This window comes from Salmo trutta, chromosome 14, assembly GCF_901001165.1.
Source record: "Salmo trutta chromosome 14, fSalTru1.1, whole genome shotgun sequence".
NCBI classification, from domain to species: domain Eukaryota; kingdom Metazoa; phylum Chordata; class Actinopteri; order Salmoniformes; family Salmonidae; genus Salmo; species Salmo trutta.
The window spans coordinates 67275341-67288643 of record NC_042970.1 but is presented as its reverse complement, the minus strand read 5'-3'; the positions used below and the strand labels follow the sequence as shown (position 1 = coordinate 67288643).

The 13303-nt window shown below is 43.6% G+C and overlaps 1 protein-coding gene across 3 annotated transcripts in view; it reads right to left on the bottom strand.

Moving 5' to 3' along the window:
* Window positions 1-8260: 8260 nt before the first annotated feature.
* Window positions 8261-13303, bottom strand: part of LOC115208746 (rhomboid-related protein 3) — a 59078-nt gene continuing 54035 nt past the window's right edge. For all 3 annotated transcript variants that reach the window (XM_029777073.1, XM_029777074.1, XM_029777075.1), the window contains 3 exons: window positions 10847-10947; window positions 9862-9922; window positions 8261-9331 (listed from right to left, as the gene is read on the bottom strand). In XM_029777073.1, the coding sequence (XP_029632933.1) occupies window positions 9060-9331; window positions 9862-9922; window positions 10847-10947 (434 nt within the window). In that variant the 3' untranslated portion in view covers window positions 8261-9059. The remainder of the gene's footprint in view (window positions 9332-9861; window positions 9923-10846; window positions 10948-13303) is intronic.

Here is a 13303-nt window from a genome sequence, read left to right as displayed (position 1 = left end):
AAGCAATCACTAGCCTGCTATTCAGTGGTGGCTGTGTGGTCCCAAGTCTGGGTTTAAGGGCCTCTTTTCCAAGTTTAAAATGATAAACATTCAACATTGGCCATGCTGTCAATTCAGCATGATTTCTGCCACGCTCAAAACAACTGTTAACTCGGAACTGGGAAATCTGACCAGTGAGTTCAAGACAACTGGGAAATTGGGAAAAAACAAGTTTACTTTTTGAAGGGTCATCCAATTCGGAATTGTAAGTCGGGAAATCTGGCCTTTTCTAGAGCTACAACCTGAAGATCACTGACGTCATCATCATTCGACCTTGTTTTTTTTTCCAGAGTTCCCAGTTGTATTGAAAACACCATAAATCCAGAGAATGCCAGACTTTGATGACTAACTTTGATGACAAACTCTGCCCGAAAGGACCGCCATGCCACCTTCCTGTTCAAGTGAGCACAGCACAACAAGGTGAGTCCAAAAATGTCTTGTATGCTGCTGCATAAATTATGTAATATGCCAGGGAGATATGTATACTGTAGCTAAGAAAGTAATACTAAGTGTATGTTGTGTAATAGGCTGTTAGTCGTCCATGTGCGGCACCCTAATAATTTGGTCTATTTTTCCCTCTTAATTTCACCTAACGTTACTGTTCTGACTTGGTGGTGCACATGTAGCCTATAACCTGTTTTAGAGAAATGTAATCATCGAATATTGTAAGAGCTTTCATTGTCTGCTTATATGCCCCCTTTATTAATCCTACGATTCTGACTTGGTGTACAGGGAGAACACTGTAAGAACGGCCCGTGTTCTGAATGCTGTTGCTGTACATTTCTAAAGTGCTGAACAAATAGTTATATTGACTACGTCCGTCCTAGCTCGCTCATTAATGTCTTAATTGTCTTAATCGAAATTACGGATTGTCTCTTATCCCCTTGTCGTCCCCTTATGCCATAGTTTCAACATCGTAATTGTCAGTAGAAACCGCATTTGTTTAAGCAAGTAAGCCATATCAGCCATGTTTTTTTTAAAGACAGTAAATGAGTCTGAGCGAACTGTTTGGATGCCAGACAAGGCTCCGCTTATAGCCAGGTGTAGCAGTGGTGTTGGGACTGCTGTTGGGACAGTTTTACAGTGCATTCGGAAAGTATTCAGACCCTTTGACTTTTTCCACATTTTGTTACGTTACAGCCTTATTCTAAAATGAATAAAACATTTTTTTCCCTCATCAATCTACACACAATACCCCATAATGACAAAGTGAAAACAGTTTTTTATTCATTTTTGCAAATGTATTAAAAAATAAAAACAGAAATTCCTTATTTACATAAGTATTCAGACCCTTTGCTATGAGACTCGAAAATGAGCTTAGGTGAATCATGTTTCCATTGATCATCCTTGAGATGTTTCTATAACTTCATTGGAGTCCACCTGTGGTAAATTCAATTGATTGGATATGATTTGGAAAGGCACACACACCTGTCTATATAAGGTCCCACAGTTGACAGTGTATGTCAGAGCAAAAAGCAAGCCATGAGGTCAAAGGAATTGTCCGTAGAGCTCCGTGACAGGGTTGTGTCGAGGCACAGATCTAGGGAAGGGTACCAAAAAATGTCTGCATTACCAAAAAATGTCTCCATTATTGAAGGTCCCTAAAATCACACTGGCCTCCATCATTCTTAAATGGAAAAAGTTTGGATTAACCTACAATCTTCCAAGAGCTGGCCACCTGGCCAAACTGAGCAATCGGGGGAGAAGGGCCTTGGTCAGGGAGGTGCCCAAGAACCCAATGATCACTCTGACAGAGCTTCAGAGTTCCTCTATGGAGATGGGAGAATCTTCCAGAAGGACAGCCATCTCTGCAGCACTCCACCAATCAGGCCTTTATGGTAGAGTGGCCAGACAGAAGCCACTCCTCAGTAAAAGGCACATGACAGCCCGCTTGGAGTTTGCCAAAAGGCACCCAAAGACTCTCAGACCATGAGAAACAAGATTCTCTGGTGTGATGAAACCAAGATTGAACTCTTTGGCCTGAATGCCAAGCGTCATGTCTGGAGGAAACCTGGCACCATCCCTACGGTGAAGCATGGTGGTGGCAGCATCATGCTGTGGGGATGTTTTTCAGCGGCAGAGGCTGAGAGACTAGTCAGGTTCACCTTCCAACAGGACAACAACCCTAAGCACACAGCCAAGACAACGCAGGTGTGGCTTCGGAACAAGTCTCTGAATGTCCTTGAGTGGCCCAGCCAGAGCCCGGACTTGAACTCGATCAAACATCTCTGGAGAGAGCTGAAAATAGCTGTGCAGCGACGCTCCCCATCCAACTTGACAGATCTTGAGAGGATCTGCAGAGAAGAATGGGAGAAACTCCCCAAATACAGGTGTGCCAAGCTTGTAGTGTCATACCCAAGAAGATTCAAGGCTGTAATCGCTGCCAAAGGTGCTTCTCAGTACAAAGTACTGAGTAAAGGGTCTGAATACTTATTACGTATTTCAGCGTTTTATTTTTAATACATTTTTAAACATTCTAAAAACCTGTTTTTGCTTTGTCATTATGGGGTTTTGTGTGTAGATTGACAAGGGAAAAAAACTATTTAATTAATTTTTGAATAAGGCTATAACGTAACAAAATGTAGGTAAAGTAATGGGGTTTGAATACTTTCCGAATGCAAGGTATGTAGGCCCTAACAGTTTGTGGGCACAGTTTGTCACCTTTATAGTGCAATTAATGTATTGGTTAGTGTTGTGTTGTGTAGAGGCTTTGCTGGCATGCATCCCCCCAATTTTTTCTGTTTTCCCCACCAAGATTTACATTCTAAAATTGCTACTGGACCTATCTATCATATGAGTATCTGTTTCTCACTCAAATTGCATTCCCTCAACATTGCTCTGATGTCCAAAAGCTTTTAGGTCGACATTTTGTTGCATATATTTGAAAATGTCTACATTGTTTGTCCAAAATGACTTTACAATTCTGTCATGGAAAAAGTTGTATTTCCTATTACCACATCATTTACGGTTTCTATGTCTTTAGTTTTCCATGTGGGCCAATTTATCGGTGAATTCTGAAAAGCTATCCAAGGGTTGTTCCATAAGGGTGTGTTTTCAGGGAGTGATAGTGGTTCTTGTAGAATCTGTTTCATTTTCTTCCATTTCTTTGTTATGGTGTTCTTAACTGTGAAGTTGTTAATGTTCTCAGCTCCATCCTTTGAAAACAGACACGTGAAATGATTCTGGAGATTAACATGCGCATCTTCAATATGTACCCTTTGTTCCTCTTTAGTGCATTTAACAATATGTCGCATGTAAAAGGTTTGGGTGGCGAGTTGATACAATTCCAAGTCTGGAAGTTCAAATCAAATCAAATCAAAACCAAAAAAATTGGTCACATAGACGTGGTTAGCAGATATTAATGTGAGTGTAGTGAAATGCTTGTGCTTCTAGTTCCAACAGTGCAGTAATATCTAACAAGTAATCTAACAAATTCACGACTAACTTATACATACAAATGTAAAGGGATGAATAAGAATATGTACATATAAGTACATAGATGAGCGATGGCCGTGCAGCATAGGCAAGATGCAGTGCATGGTATAGAATACAGTATATACACGAGATGAGTAATGTAGGATATGTAGACATTATTAAAGTGGCGTTATTTAAAGTGACTTTATTGAATCCATATATTAAAGTGGCCAGAGATTTGAGTCTGCATGTTGGCAGCAGCCACTCTCTGTTTTTCAGTCTCTCGGTCCCAGCTTTGATGCACCTGTACTGACCTCGCCTTCTGGATGATAGCGGGGTGAACAGGCAGTGGCTCGTGTGGTTGTTGTCCTTGATGATCTTTTTGGCCTTCCTGTGACATCGGGTGGTGTAGGTGTCCTGGAGGGCAGGTAGTTTGCTCCCGGTGATGCGTTGTGCATACCGCACTACCCTCTGGAGAGCCTTGCGGTTGTTGGCGGAGCAGTTGCCATACCAGGCGGTGATACAGCCCGACAGGATGCTCTCTGCATCTGTAAAAGTTTGTGAGTGTTTTAGGTGTCAAGCCACATTTCTTCAGCCTCCTGAGGTTGAAGAGGCGCTGTTGCGCCTTCTTCACCACGCTGTCTGTGTGAGTGGACCATTTCAGTTTGTCCGTGATGTGTACGCCGAGGAACTTAAAACTTTCTACCTTCTCCACTACTGTCACGTCGATGTGGATGGGGGGATGCTCCCTCTTCTGTTTCCTGAAGTCCACAATCATCTCCTTTGTTTTGTTGACGTTGAGTGAGAGGTTATTTTCCTGACACCACACTCCGAGGGCCCTCACCTCCTCCCTGTAGGCTGTCTCGTCGTTGTTGGTAATCAAGCCTACCACTGTAGTGTAATCTGCAAACTTGATGATTGAGTTGTAGGCGTGCATGGCCACGCAGTCATGGGTGAACAGGGAGTACACTAGAGGGCTGAGAACGCACCCTTGTGGGGCCCCAGGGTTGAGGATCAGTGGGGTGGAGATGTTGTTACCTACCCTTGGAGTGGGTCTAGGGTATCAGGTAGGGTGGAGGTGATATGATCCTTGACTAGTCTCTCAAAGCACTTCATGATGACAGAAGTGAGTGCTATGGGGCGATAGTCATTTAGTTCAGTTACCTTAGATTTCTTGGGAACAAGAACAATGGTGGCCATCCTGAAGCATGATGGCACAGCAGACTGGGATAGGGATTTATTGAATATGTCCGTAAACACACCAGCCAGCTGGTCTACGCATGCTCGGGCCGTGTCAGTGGCACTGTATTGTCCTCAAAGCACACAAAGAAGTTGTTTAATTTGTCTGGGAGCAAGACGTCGATGTCCGCTACGGGGCTGGTTTTCTTTTTGTAATCCGTGATTGACTGTAGAATCTGCCACATACGTCTCGTGTTTGAGCGACTCTACTTTGTCTCTAACCACCCTTAGACTTAGGGAAATGTAAAACTTTCCTATTTATTCTATGAGTTTTATTTGCTCATATAAAGTCTGTTATGGCCAAGTATACTAAGAATGTCGTCTGTGAGGTAATTAGTATTACCGAAACCAAATATAAAAACTTTGGGAGCAATGCCATTCTAAAGAGGTGTATTCTACCTGTAAGATTTATGGGGAGATTGATCAATTTAATTAGATCTGCTTTCAAGTTGTTGAGTAATGAGATGAAGTTATCTTTATGTATTTGTTCTTTGTTTTAACCTATTAAGCATCCTAAGTATTTCATATTTTTTGTGGTCCACTTAACGGATTGCTGTAGATCATGAGTTATTCTTTTTATTTTTCCTATTGCCATTATTTCAGTTTTTAGAGTATTCCAAAAATATTTTGAACAAAGGGGGCATTAAACTCAATATTAGTCAGGTATATCAGGAGATTGTCGGCAAATAAGTTCAGTATATATTCATGTTTACCAATACTGATACCTGTTACGTTTGGGTCCTCTTGTCCAATTATTTCTGCAAGCGGTTCAATTGCCAGTGCAAACAGGAGGGGGGAGAGAGGACATCCCTGTCCGGTGCCCCTTTCTAAAGCAATTTCTTCAGATAATGTATTATTTGTGTATATTCTTGCTTTAGGATATTTATATAATATTTTTATGAAATATATTATTTCAGCTGGAAAGTTGAACGCTTCCAAAGTTTTGAATAGAAAACACCACCCAAGATGGTCGGTCGAAAGCCTTTTCAACATCATCAGCCATTATTGATGTCCTCACACATTTCATTGATTACTTTGACATCAACTGTTTTCTCCAATGCCTCTTCGGCCACTCAGGCTAGAGCTCTCGCCAAACACCATTTGGAAAGTTAATCTGGTTTTGTGACTGAACCAGCTTTGGTCCGAGGAGGTCTCTTCGCACTACAGGGGGTCAGGTGATCCCTGACCACAGAGAAAGACTGCTGTGTGTGTCTGGACACTATGATGTTTGGAGCGAGGACACAATTGGGTTTGTTTAGATATCTTCACAACACTAAGGCCTTTTCTCTATTGGTCCCTTGTTGTCTCCATGGTTTGCCTATGTGAAAGAGGCCTTAGTCTACTCTAGACAATCAGTTTGCTGAACAGTCATCTCAGTTAAAATGTGTTGCTAAAAAACTGTCTGGCTGGGGTAGTTGTGCAATACGGTTATTGTATGTGTGTGCGGGGGGGGGGGGGGGGCAGTAAAACAAAAGGCATTGAATGAAAATGGTCTTTCAAAACACTTGTGCAGGTTGAATCATAAATAACACCAAGAGGTCAGAATACGTTTCATTATAAAAACAGTTTAATGTATTCCAGTACAGTATTTACATATCAAAGCTACAAAATATGCACATGTTAAAATATTGTCAGTTACCACTATGTTCCGTACCATAGACGTTATTATATACAATCAACAAATGTTAAATAGACAGGATATTTTACACATCACAATGTAGACCAATTCAAGAATCAACAACCAGCTATTGTATGTTAACATATTAATTTGTTAATAATTACAGTCTTTCTTATTATTTATTTTGTGTGAAGCGGCATAACGCGAGGTTAAGTTAAAGTACACTCTTGAGCTAGCCTGGGTGCCAGTCTGTTCCTGGTACCATGTCAACTCCATGTCACTCATTGTCATGCCAAACATCTGTGGCTTGACAATGACAGCAATGGAGTTGGTAAGAGCACAAACAGATCTGGGACCAGGCTAATTTGAGCCTTGGTTGGTTGAGATGTGACGTGTTCTCCTGCTGAAGCAAACACAGCATCCAACACAACATGGCTTAGCTTTCTCCTTAATAAGGGCATTGACAGTACAGTACTAACTGAAGGCTAACTCTGGAGAGAGGGACCTATTTACATGTAGCACCATTCCCACAGTCTGTAACAGAGTTAAATATTGAATACCTATCAATAAGTCTGTGCCAGAGGGAGAATGCTGACATTCAACTCAACCAGTACTCATCCCAAAAGGCAACATATTCCCCTATTAATAAAACAGCACATGTTCTTTGTAGTGCTCTGTCTTTTGTATGCTATTGGTTAAGGGATGGTTTTGGCAACGGTCAGAAACACTGATGGTTTGAACAGCACTTCTATCTTTGTTTCAACTTCCATTTCCATTTGCACATAACAAAATAATGTCAGTCAGTGTAACCCAGATGATACTGTCCTCTCCTCCAATACTGTCCTCTCCCCCAATACCGTCCACTCCCCCAATACCATCCACTCCTCCAATACTGTCCTCTCCCCAATACTGTCCACTCCTCCAATACTGTCCTCTCCTCCAATACTGTCCTCTCCCCCAATACTGTCCTCTCCCCCAATACCGTCCACTCCCCCAATACCGTCCACTCCCCCAATACCGTCCACTCCTCCAATACCGTCCACTCCCCCAATACCGTCCTGTCCCCCAATACGTCCACTCCCCCAATACCGTCCTCTCCCCCAATACCGTCCACTCCCCCAATACCGTCCACTCCCCCAATACTGTCCTCTCCTCCAATACTGTCCTCTCCCCCAATACTGTCCTCTCCCCCAATACCGTCCACTCCCCCAATACCGTCCACTCCCCCAATACCGTCCACTCCTCCAATACCGTCCACTCCCCCAATACTGTCCTGTCCCCCAATACCGTCCACTCCCCCAATACTGTCCTCTCCCCCAATACTGTCCTCTCCCCCAATACCGTCCACTCCCCCAATACCGTCCACTCCCCCAATACCGTCCACTCCTCCAATACCGTCCACTCCCCCAATACCGTCCTGTCCCCCAATACGTCCACTCCCCCAATACCGTCCTCTCCCCCAATACCGTCCACTCCCCCAATACCGTCCACTCCCCCAATACTGTCCTCTCCTCCAATACTGTCCTCTCCCCCAATACTGTCCTCTCCCCCAATACCGTCCACTCCCCCAATACCGTCCACTCCCCCAATACCGTCCACTCCTCCAATACCGTCCACTCCCCCAATACTGTCCTGTCCCCCAATACCGTCCACTCCCCCAATACTGTCCTCTCCCCCAATACCGTCCACTCCCCCAATACCGTCCACTCCTCCAATACCGTCCTCTCCTCCAATACTGTCCTCTCCCCCAATACCGTCCACTCCCCCAATACTGTCCTCTCCCCCAATACCGTCCACTCCCCCAATACCGTCCACTCCCCCAATACCGTCCACTCCTCCAATACGTCCACTCCCCCAATACTGTCCTGTCCCCCAATACCGTCCACTCCCCCAATACTGTCCTCTCCCCCAATACCGTCCACTCCCCCAATACCGTCCACTCCTCCAATACCGTCCACTCCTCCAATACCGTCCACTCCTCCAATACCGTCCACTCCTCCAATACTGTGCATGTCATACTGTATAGGTGAAAACTCTCTCTCTCTCTCTCACACACACACACACACACACACACACACACACACGCTTTGAGGTGACCAGAGTGCTTGACAAAGTTAAGACTTAGAGCAAGACACACCAAAGGCAACAACAAAAATGTAAGCCAATTCTCCCTGCAAATATCTAGCTTGAGTACCCATCTCTTTCTGCTTTAGCCATTTGTCTTGCCAGACATATTGTGAAAGGCAACAATGTACACGTAGCATCGTTGAATGTGTAAACAGTCAGGTAACCAGACAAAAATAAGGAAGTTGGAACAAACCCATGTCACATCAGATGTACTCAGTACAGTGTAACATGTCAACAGTGGAACATTTCATAGCTTCATTTCAGATAACAGTACTATAGTATGACAGATTGAAGACACATGTGTATCATCACAATCTCCAACCCTATGAAATTGTCCTTTATTGAAGCTAGCTGTCATAATAACCTCTTTCTTACAGTTATAGGCACCATTGGGTTTAAGAGGAGATGCCGCCACACTCTGTTCCATACAGTACTCTAGAATGAAGATACAAATTCTGGAGTCTTGGACCTAGATAGTTATGTTCCATTGGATCTGAGGCCCTTTTCTCTGAAAAGCCCAACTGGCTTAGCATGCAGCCCTGCACTATTGAGACCAGTCTTGTTCGGAGGCCTGGAGGGCTGGGGGGGGGGACGATGCAGCTCATGTATCCACCTCTGGAGCTCACAGCGTGGGGGGGAGCCGGACGTCCAGCAGGCTGTAGGCGAAGATGTTCCAGAAGACAGCACAGAGGACGAAGAGTAAGTAGACAGAGAAGAAGATCCAGAATAGAGACTGCTCTTGGAGACGCTGCTCGTAGTTCTGGAGGACTACAACCCCCAGGGTGAGCCCCACCATCACACCCCCCAGGTGGGCCACAAAGCTGGGGTTGGGGCAGGGTGGGAAGGCCGGCGGGTAGAACCGCAGCCACACGGCACGGCCAAACTCCACACTCACTGACGGGGGTGGAGAGAGAAGTGTTACGATAATGCTGGTAATAGTCCTGTTTCCATAGTGAACAAGTGATATTGTTATTTTTTTATTTTATCGTAAATACTGCTATGTTTATCTCTTACAAATCATGGTAACTTGCCAAATTGTAAGTGTATGCTTATCCTAAAGTAAAAAATAAGAAGTCGGTTATGTACTATAAAGGTTAAGACCACAACAAACCCGTCCTCGTTGCTCACATTATTCTTACATGAGTGGGTATGTTCTATCTAAGCTTCTATTGCTAGCCACAGGGCCCTTCCTGTCTCCAAACCTACATCCACCATGGTACTAACTAGGTCAAGAGCAAGGTTGTTGTAACAGTACGCAAGACCGGAGTTCCCTCTAGCGACTTAGTTTTTTAACGATCCAAATGAACCGCAGGTTGGTTTTGGTTACCTGCAGGCTGTGGCTAGTCACACAGCACTGTAGGGACTGACTGGGGTATCTCAGATAGGATTTGAATATAGAGAAACTTGAGTTTACACAGACTTACTGCAGACCAGAGCCATGGCCATCCGAAACAGCTTAAACTGACATTTCATACCCGACCAGTTCTGGGGAGAGAGGAGCAGAGTGAGTTGATGAGAAAAGGAGAGAGAGAGAGAGAAAGAGAGAGAGAGAGAGAGAGAGCAAGATAAAGGGTTTATGATTCAGGCCAGGGGTTTTCCCCATGTTAGATAACATGGACCTGGGTTTGTCCCTGACCATGTTACCTGACCAGGAAAAACTCCTGGCCCTATTAATAATGATACTTCAATCCATGACACTAAGCCTCTTTCATTTCCTACATAAGATAGTAATGTAACAGACACTTTCTATATCCAAAGCGACTTACAGAACTGTCAACATTCAGAGTGACACATAGATTACAACAATAACATATCTTTCCCCTTCCATGATAGCTTTCAGAGCCAACAAAGACATCATGTGATGACCCTTGACCTTCTCCCTTTTCTTGCTGTTGTAGGAAATTTGTCTGAGAGGAGGAAGCACCCCCGAGGATTGTAAAGGGCCCACCGGTGTAAATATTCGATGACAGGGACCATCCAATTATATAGACAGCAGTATGGCCTTATGGCCCCTACTTTTAAGGTTATAACCTTGTAGGGTAGTATGCATGGATTGAACCAATCAGAGCACAGCTAAGGTCAAAGGTGAATTTACTTGCAGCCTCAGAATGGGAGAAAATCAAGTTATATGACAATTATCTAATTACACTCTAACACTACGCAGTGCCCACACACTCACGTGCAACACACACACACACTTTCAACACTAGATAATCGACACACCCTTCCACTCTTTGTAAATGGGAAAGCTGAAAGGCAGGAATGTATGGAATCCATAGACTGGGCCCCAGAATGCCCTGCTTTGCTGCCACATGATGTATGTCTGAGAATGATATCAATCTCATGACAAAAGGGCTGCTCTGACAGGCACGCACGCACACACACGCACACACAGACACACATCCTTACCATGACAACGTTAGCCAGGTGTGCTGAGACCAGGGCGTAGACTCCTCCTGACGACCCCACCACCGGAGCAGTCATATCAGTGACAGAGACGGCCAGGGAGCCTGCCAGGGTCAGAGGTCAGAGGTTAGAATCAATCAAATAATCAATCACCTTCATATTCACTGTATCAATAGGGCAATTCATATTGAATATGTCAATTCATATCCATAGCTATAATGTATCTCAGAGAAGCTTCCAATAATGATAATTGGTTCAATGAGCAGCTTCAAATAAATAACATTCACGGGTAGAAACAGTACATACTGTATATGAACTCAGTCACTCCTGATGTTTTTTGTCGTTGTATTGAAGCAAAAACAGAGGCTTACATTGGTCAATGAGACAGCATTGATCATTTTCAGAATAATACGTATCAACACGGTCTGTTAGTAGACTCTTGGTGTTACACTGAATAGAGCTTACCACTGGTGGCACCAATTCAGCCCATTCACAGAAGAGTCAACCAGGCATTGATAGGAGTGAGTATGGGGCAAGTGAAAGATTGAATACCCAGTGAAAATTGGTGTAATACAACCAGAGCAACAGACACAGCCGGAGCAACAGACACAGCCAGAGCAACCGACACAGCCGGAGCAACAGACACACCCGGAGCAACAGACACAACCGGAGCAACAGACACAACCAGAACAACAGACACAACCTGAACAACAGACACAACCTGAACAACAGACACAACCAGAGCAATAGAGAACTGCTTGCTGAGAGGGAGTTTTGAATTACACATAGAGAGAGAGAGTTCCTAGTGTTCCCTAGGAAGGTGTGTGGACAAAGGAGTTCTAACACACTCTATATGCGGGTATGTGTGCGCAGACACACACAAGTGTACACGCACGCTCGCCCACCTACCCACACACACTATACCCCAGGGGTGTATTCTCCCCACTCCTTAGCTCTGCGTCCATTGGCTGGCTTGCTTGAATTATGGATGCTAACTACATGAGACGCACCTGCCTACGCAGCACTGGGGAACATGTGGGGTGATGAATGATCTCCACTGCGTGTGTGTGTGTGTGTGTGTGTGTGTGGGTATGGCTGCTGTCATGAAGAGTCTGCTCTGTGGGAGCTTCACAATAGTAGCCCTATCCTGCAGTCAAATGACCTAGTGGCCTCATTGGTGGAATGTTATTCATATTTTTCCAAATTAATCAACATTATTTCAAACATCCCGCCGAAAATCCGGTGTTTCTATTTCAAACGGTTTTGTTATATTTCAGTCTTCTGTGACGTATATAAAGTGTAATATTGGGATGCAAACTCTAAATGGAATACATTCAACAGTATATCTGACATGGTACAGGTGTCCTCTTTAAGCCCATAACCGTGTGTGTGAGGTGTATACTTTTGTTTCAAAGTAGATTTGTTTTATACTACCAAGAATCACTCTGTGTGACTCCGATTTAGCCCACTGCAGCAACATCACAATCAGGCTGCTATTTCTGGAAGGAAAACAGCCAGGGGTGAGCCCTGCCACACATATGCAGTGGTGGAAAAAGTACCACATTTTCATACTTGAGTAAAAGTGAAAGTCATCAAGTAATATACTACTTGAGTAAAAGTCTAAAATGATTTGGTTTTAAATATACTTAAGTATATTTCAGCAATTACATTTACTTTTGATACTTAAGTATCAAAAGTAAAAGTATAAATCATTTCACATTCCTTATACTAAGCAAACTAGACAGCACAATTTTCTTTTTTTTTGTAATTTATGGATAGCCAGGAACACACTCCAACACTCAGCCATCATTTACAAATGAAGCATGTGTGAGTCCGCCAGATCAGAAACAGTAGGGATGACCAGGGATGTTCTCTTGATAAGTGTGAGAATTGGACCATTTTCCTGTCCTGCTAAGCATTCAAAATGTAACTGTTGGGTGTCAGATAAAATGTATGGAGTAAAAAGTACATTATAAAAATATGAATAGCAAAGTACAAATGCGCCCCGAAAACAACTTAAGTAGTACTTTAAAGTATTTTTAATTAAGTACTTTACCCCACTGCATATGTGAAGTCATACAAATTAACATGCATGTACATATGTACACACACACACAACAGAGGCTCCATTCCCATGTTGATAACGGTTCCTTTCTGTCAGTGATTTGAGGGAGATGTAGGACAAATCGGATCTACCTTTTTTAGTGTAACATTAATATTCCTTCAAGGAGGACAGTGAGGAAGTACTGTATGTCAGACTAAAAGAGAGAGCAACGAGACACTGAAGACACACACACACACACACACACACACACACACACACACACACACACACACAGAGAGAGAGAGAGACCAAGCAGCCAAAAGTATGAATGTACTGTTATCTGAAATAGCTGAACTAGTTGTAGTAGTTAGTGCTCCTCCTGAAGTAGGCTGTTACCAGGTGTCATTTAGATCAAA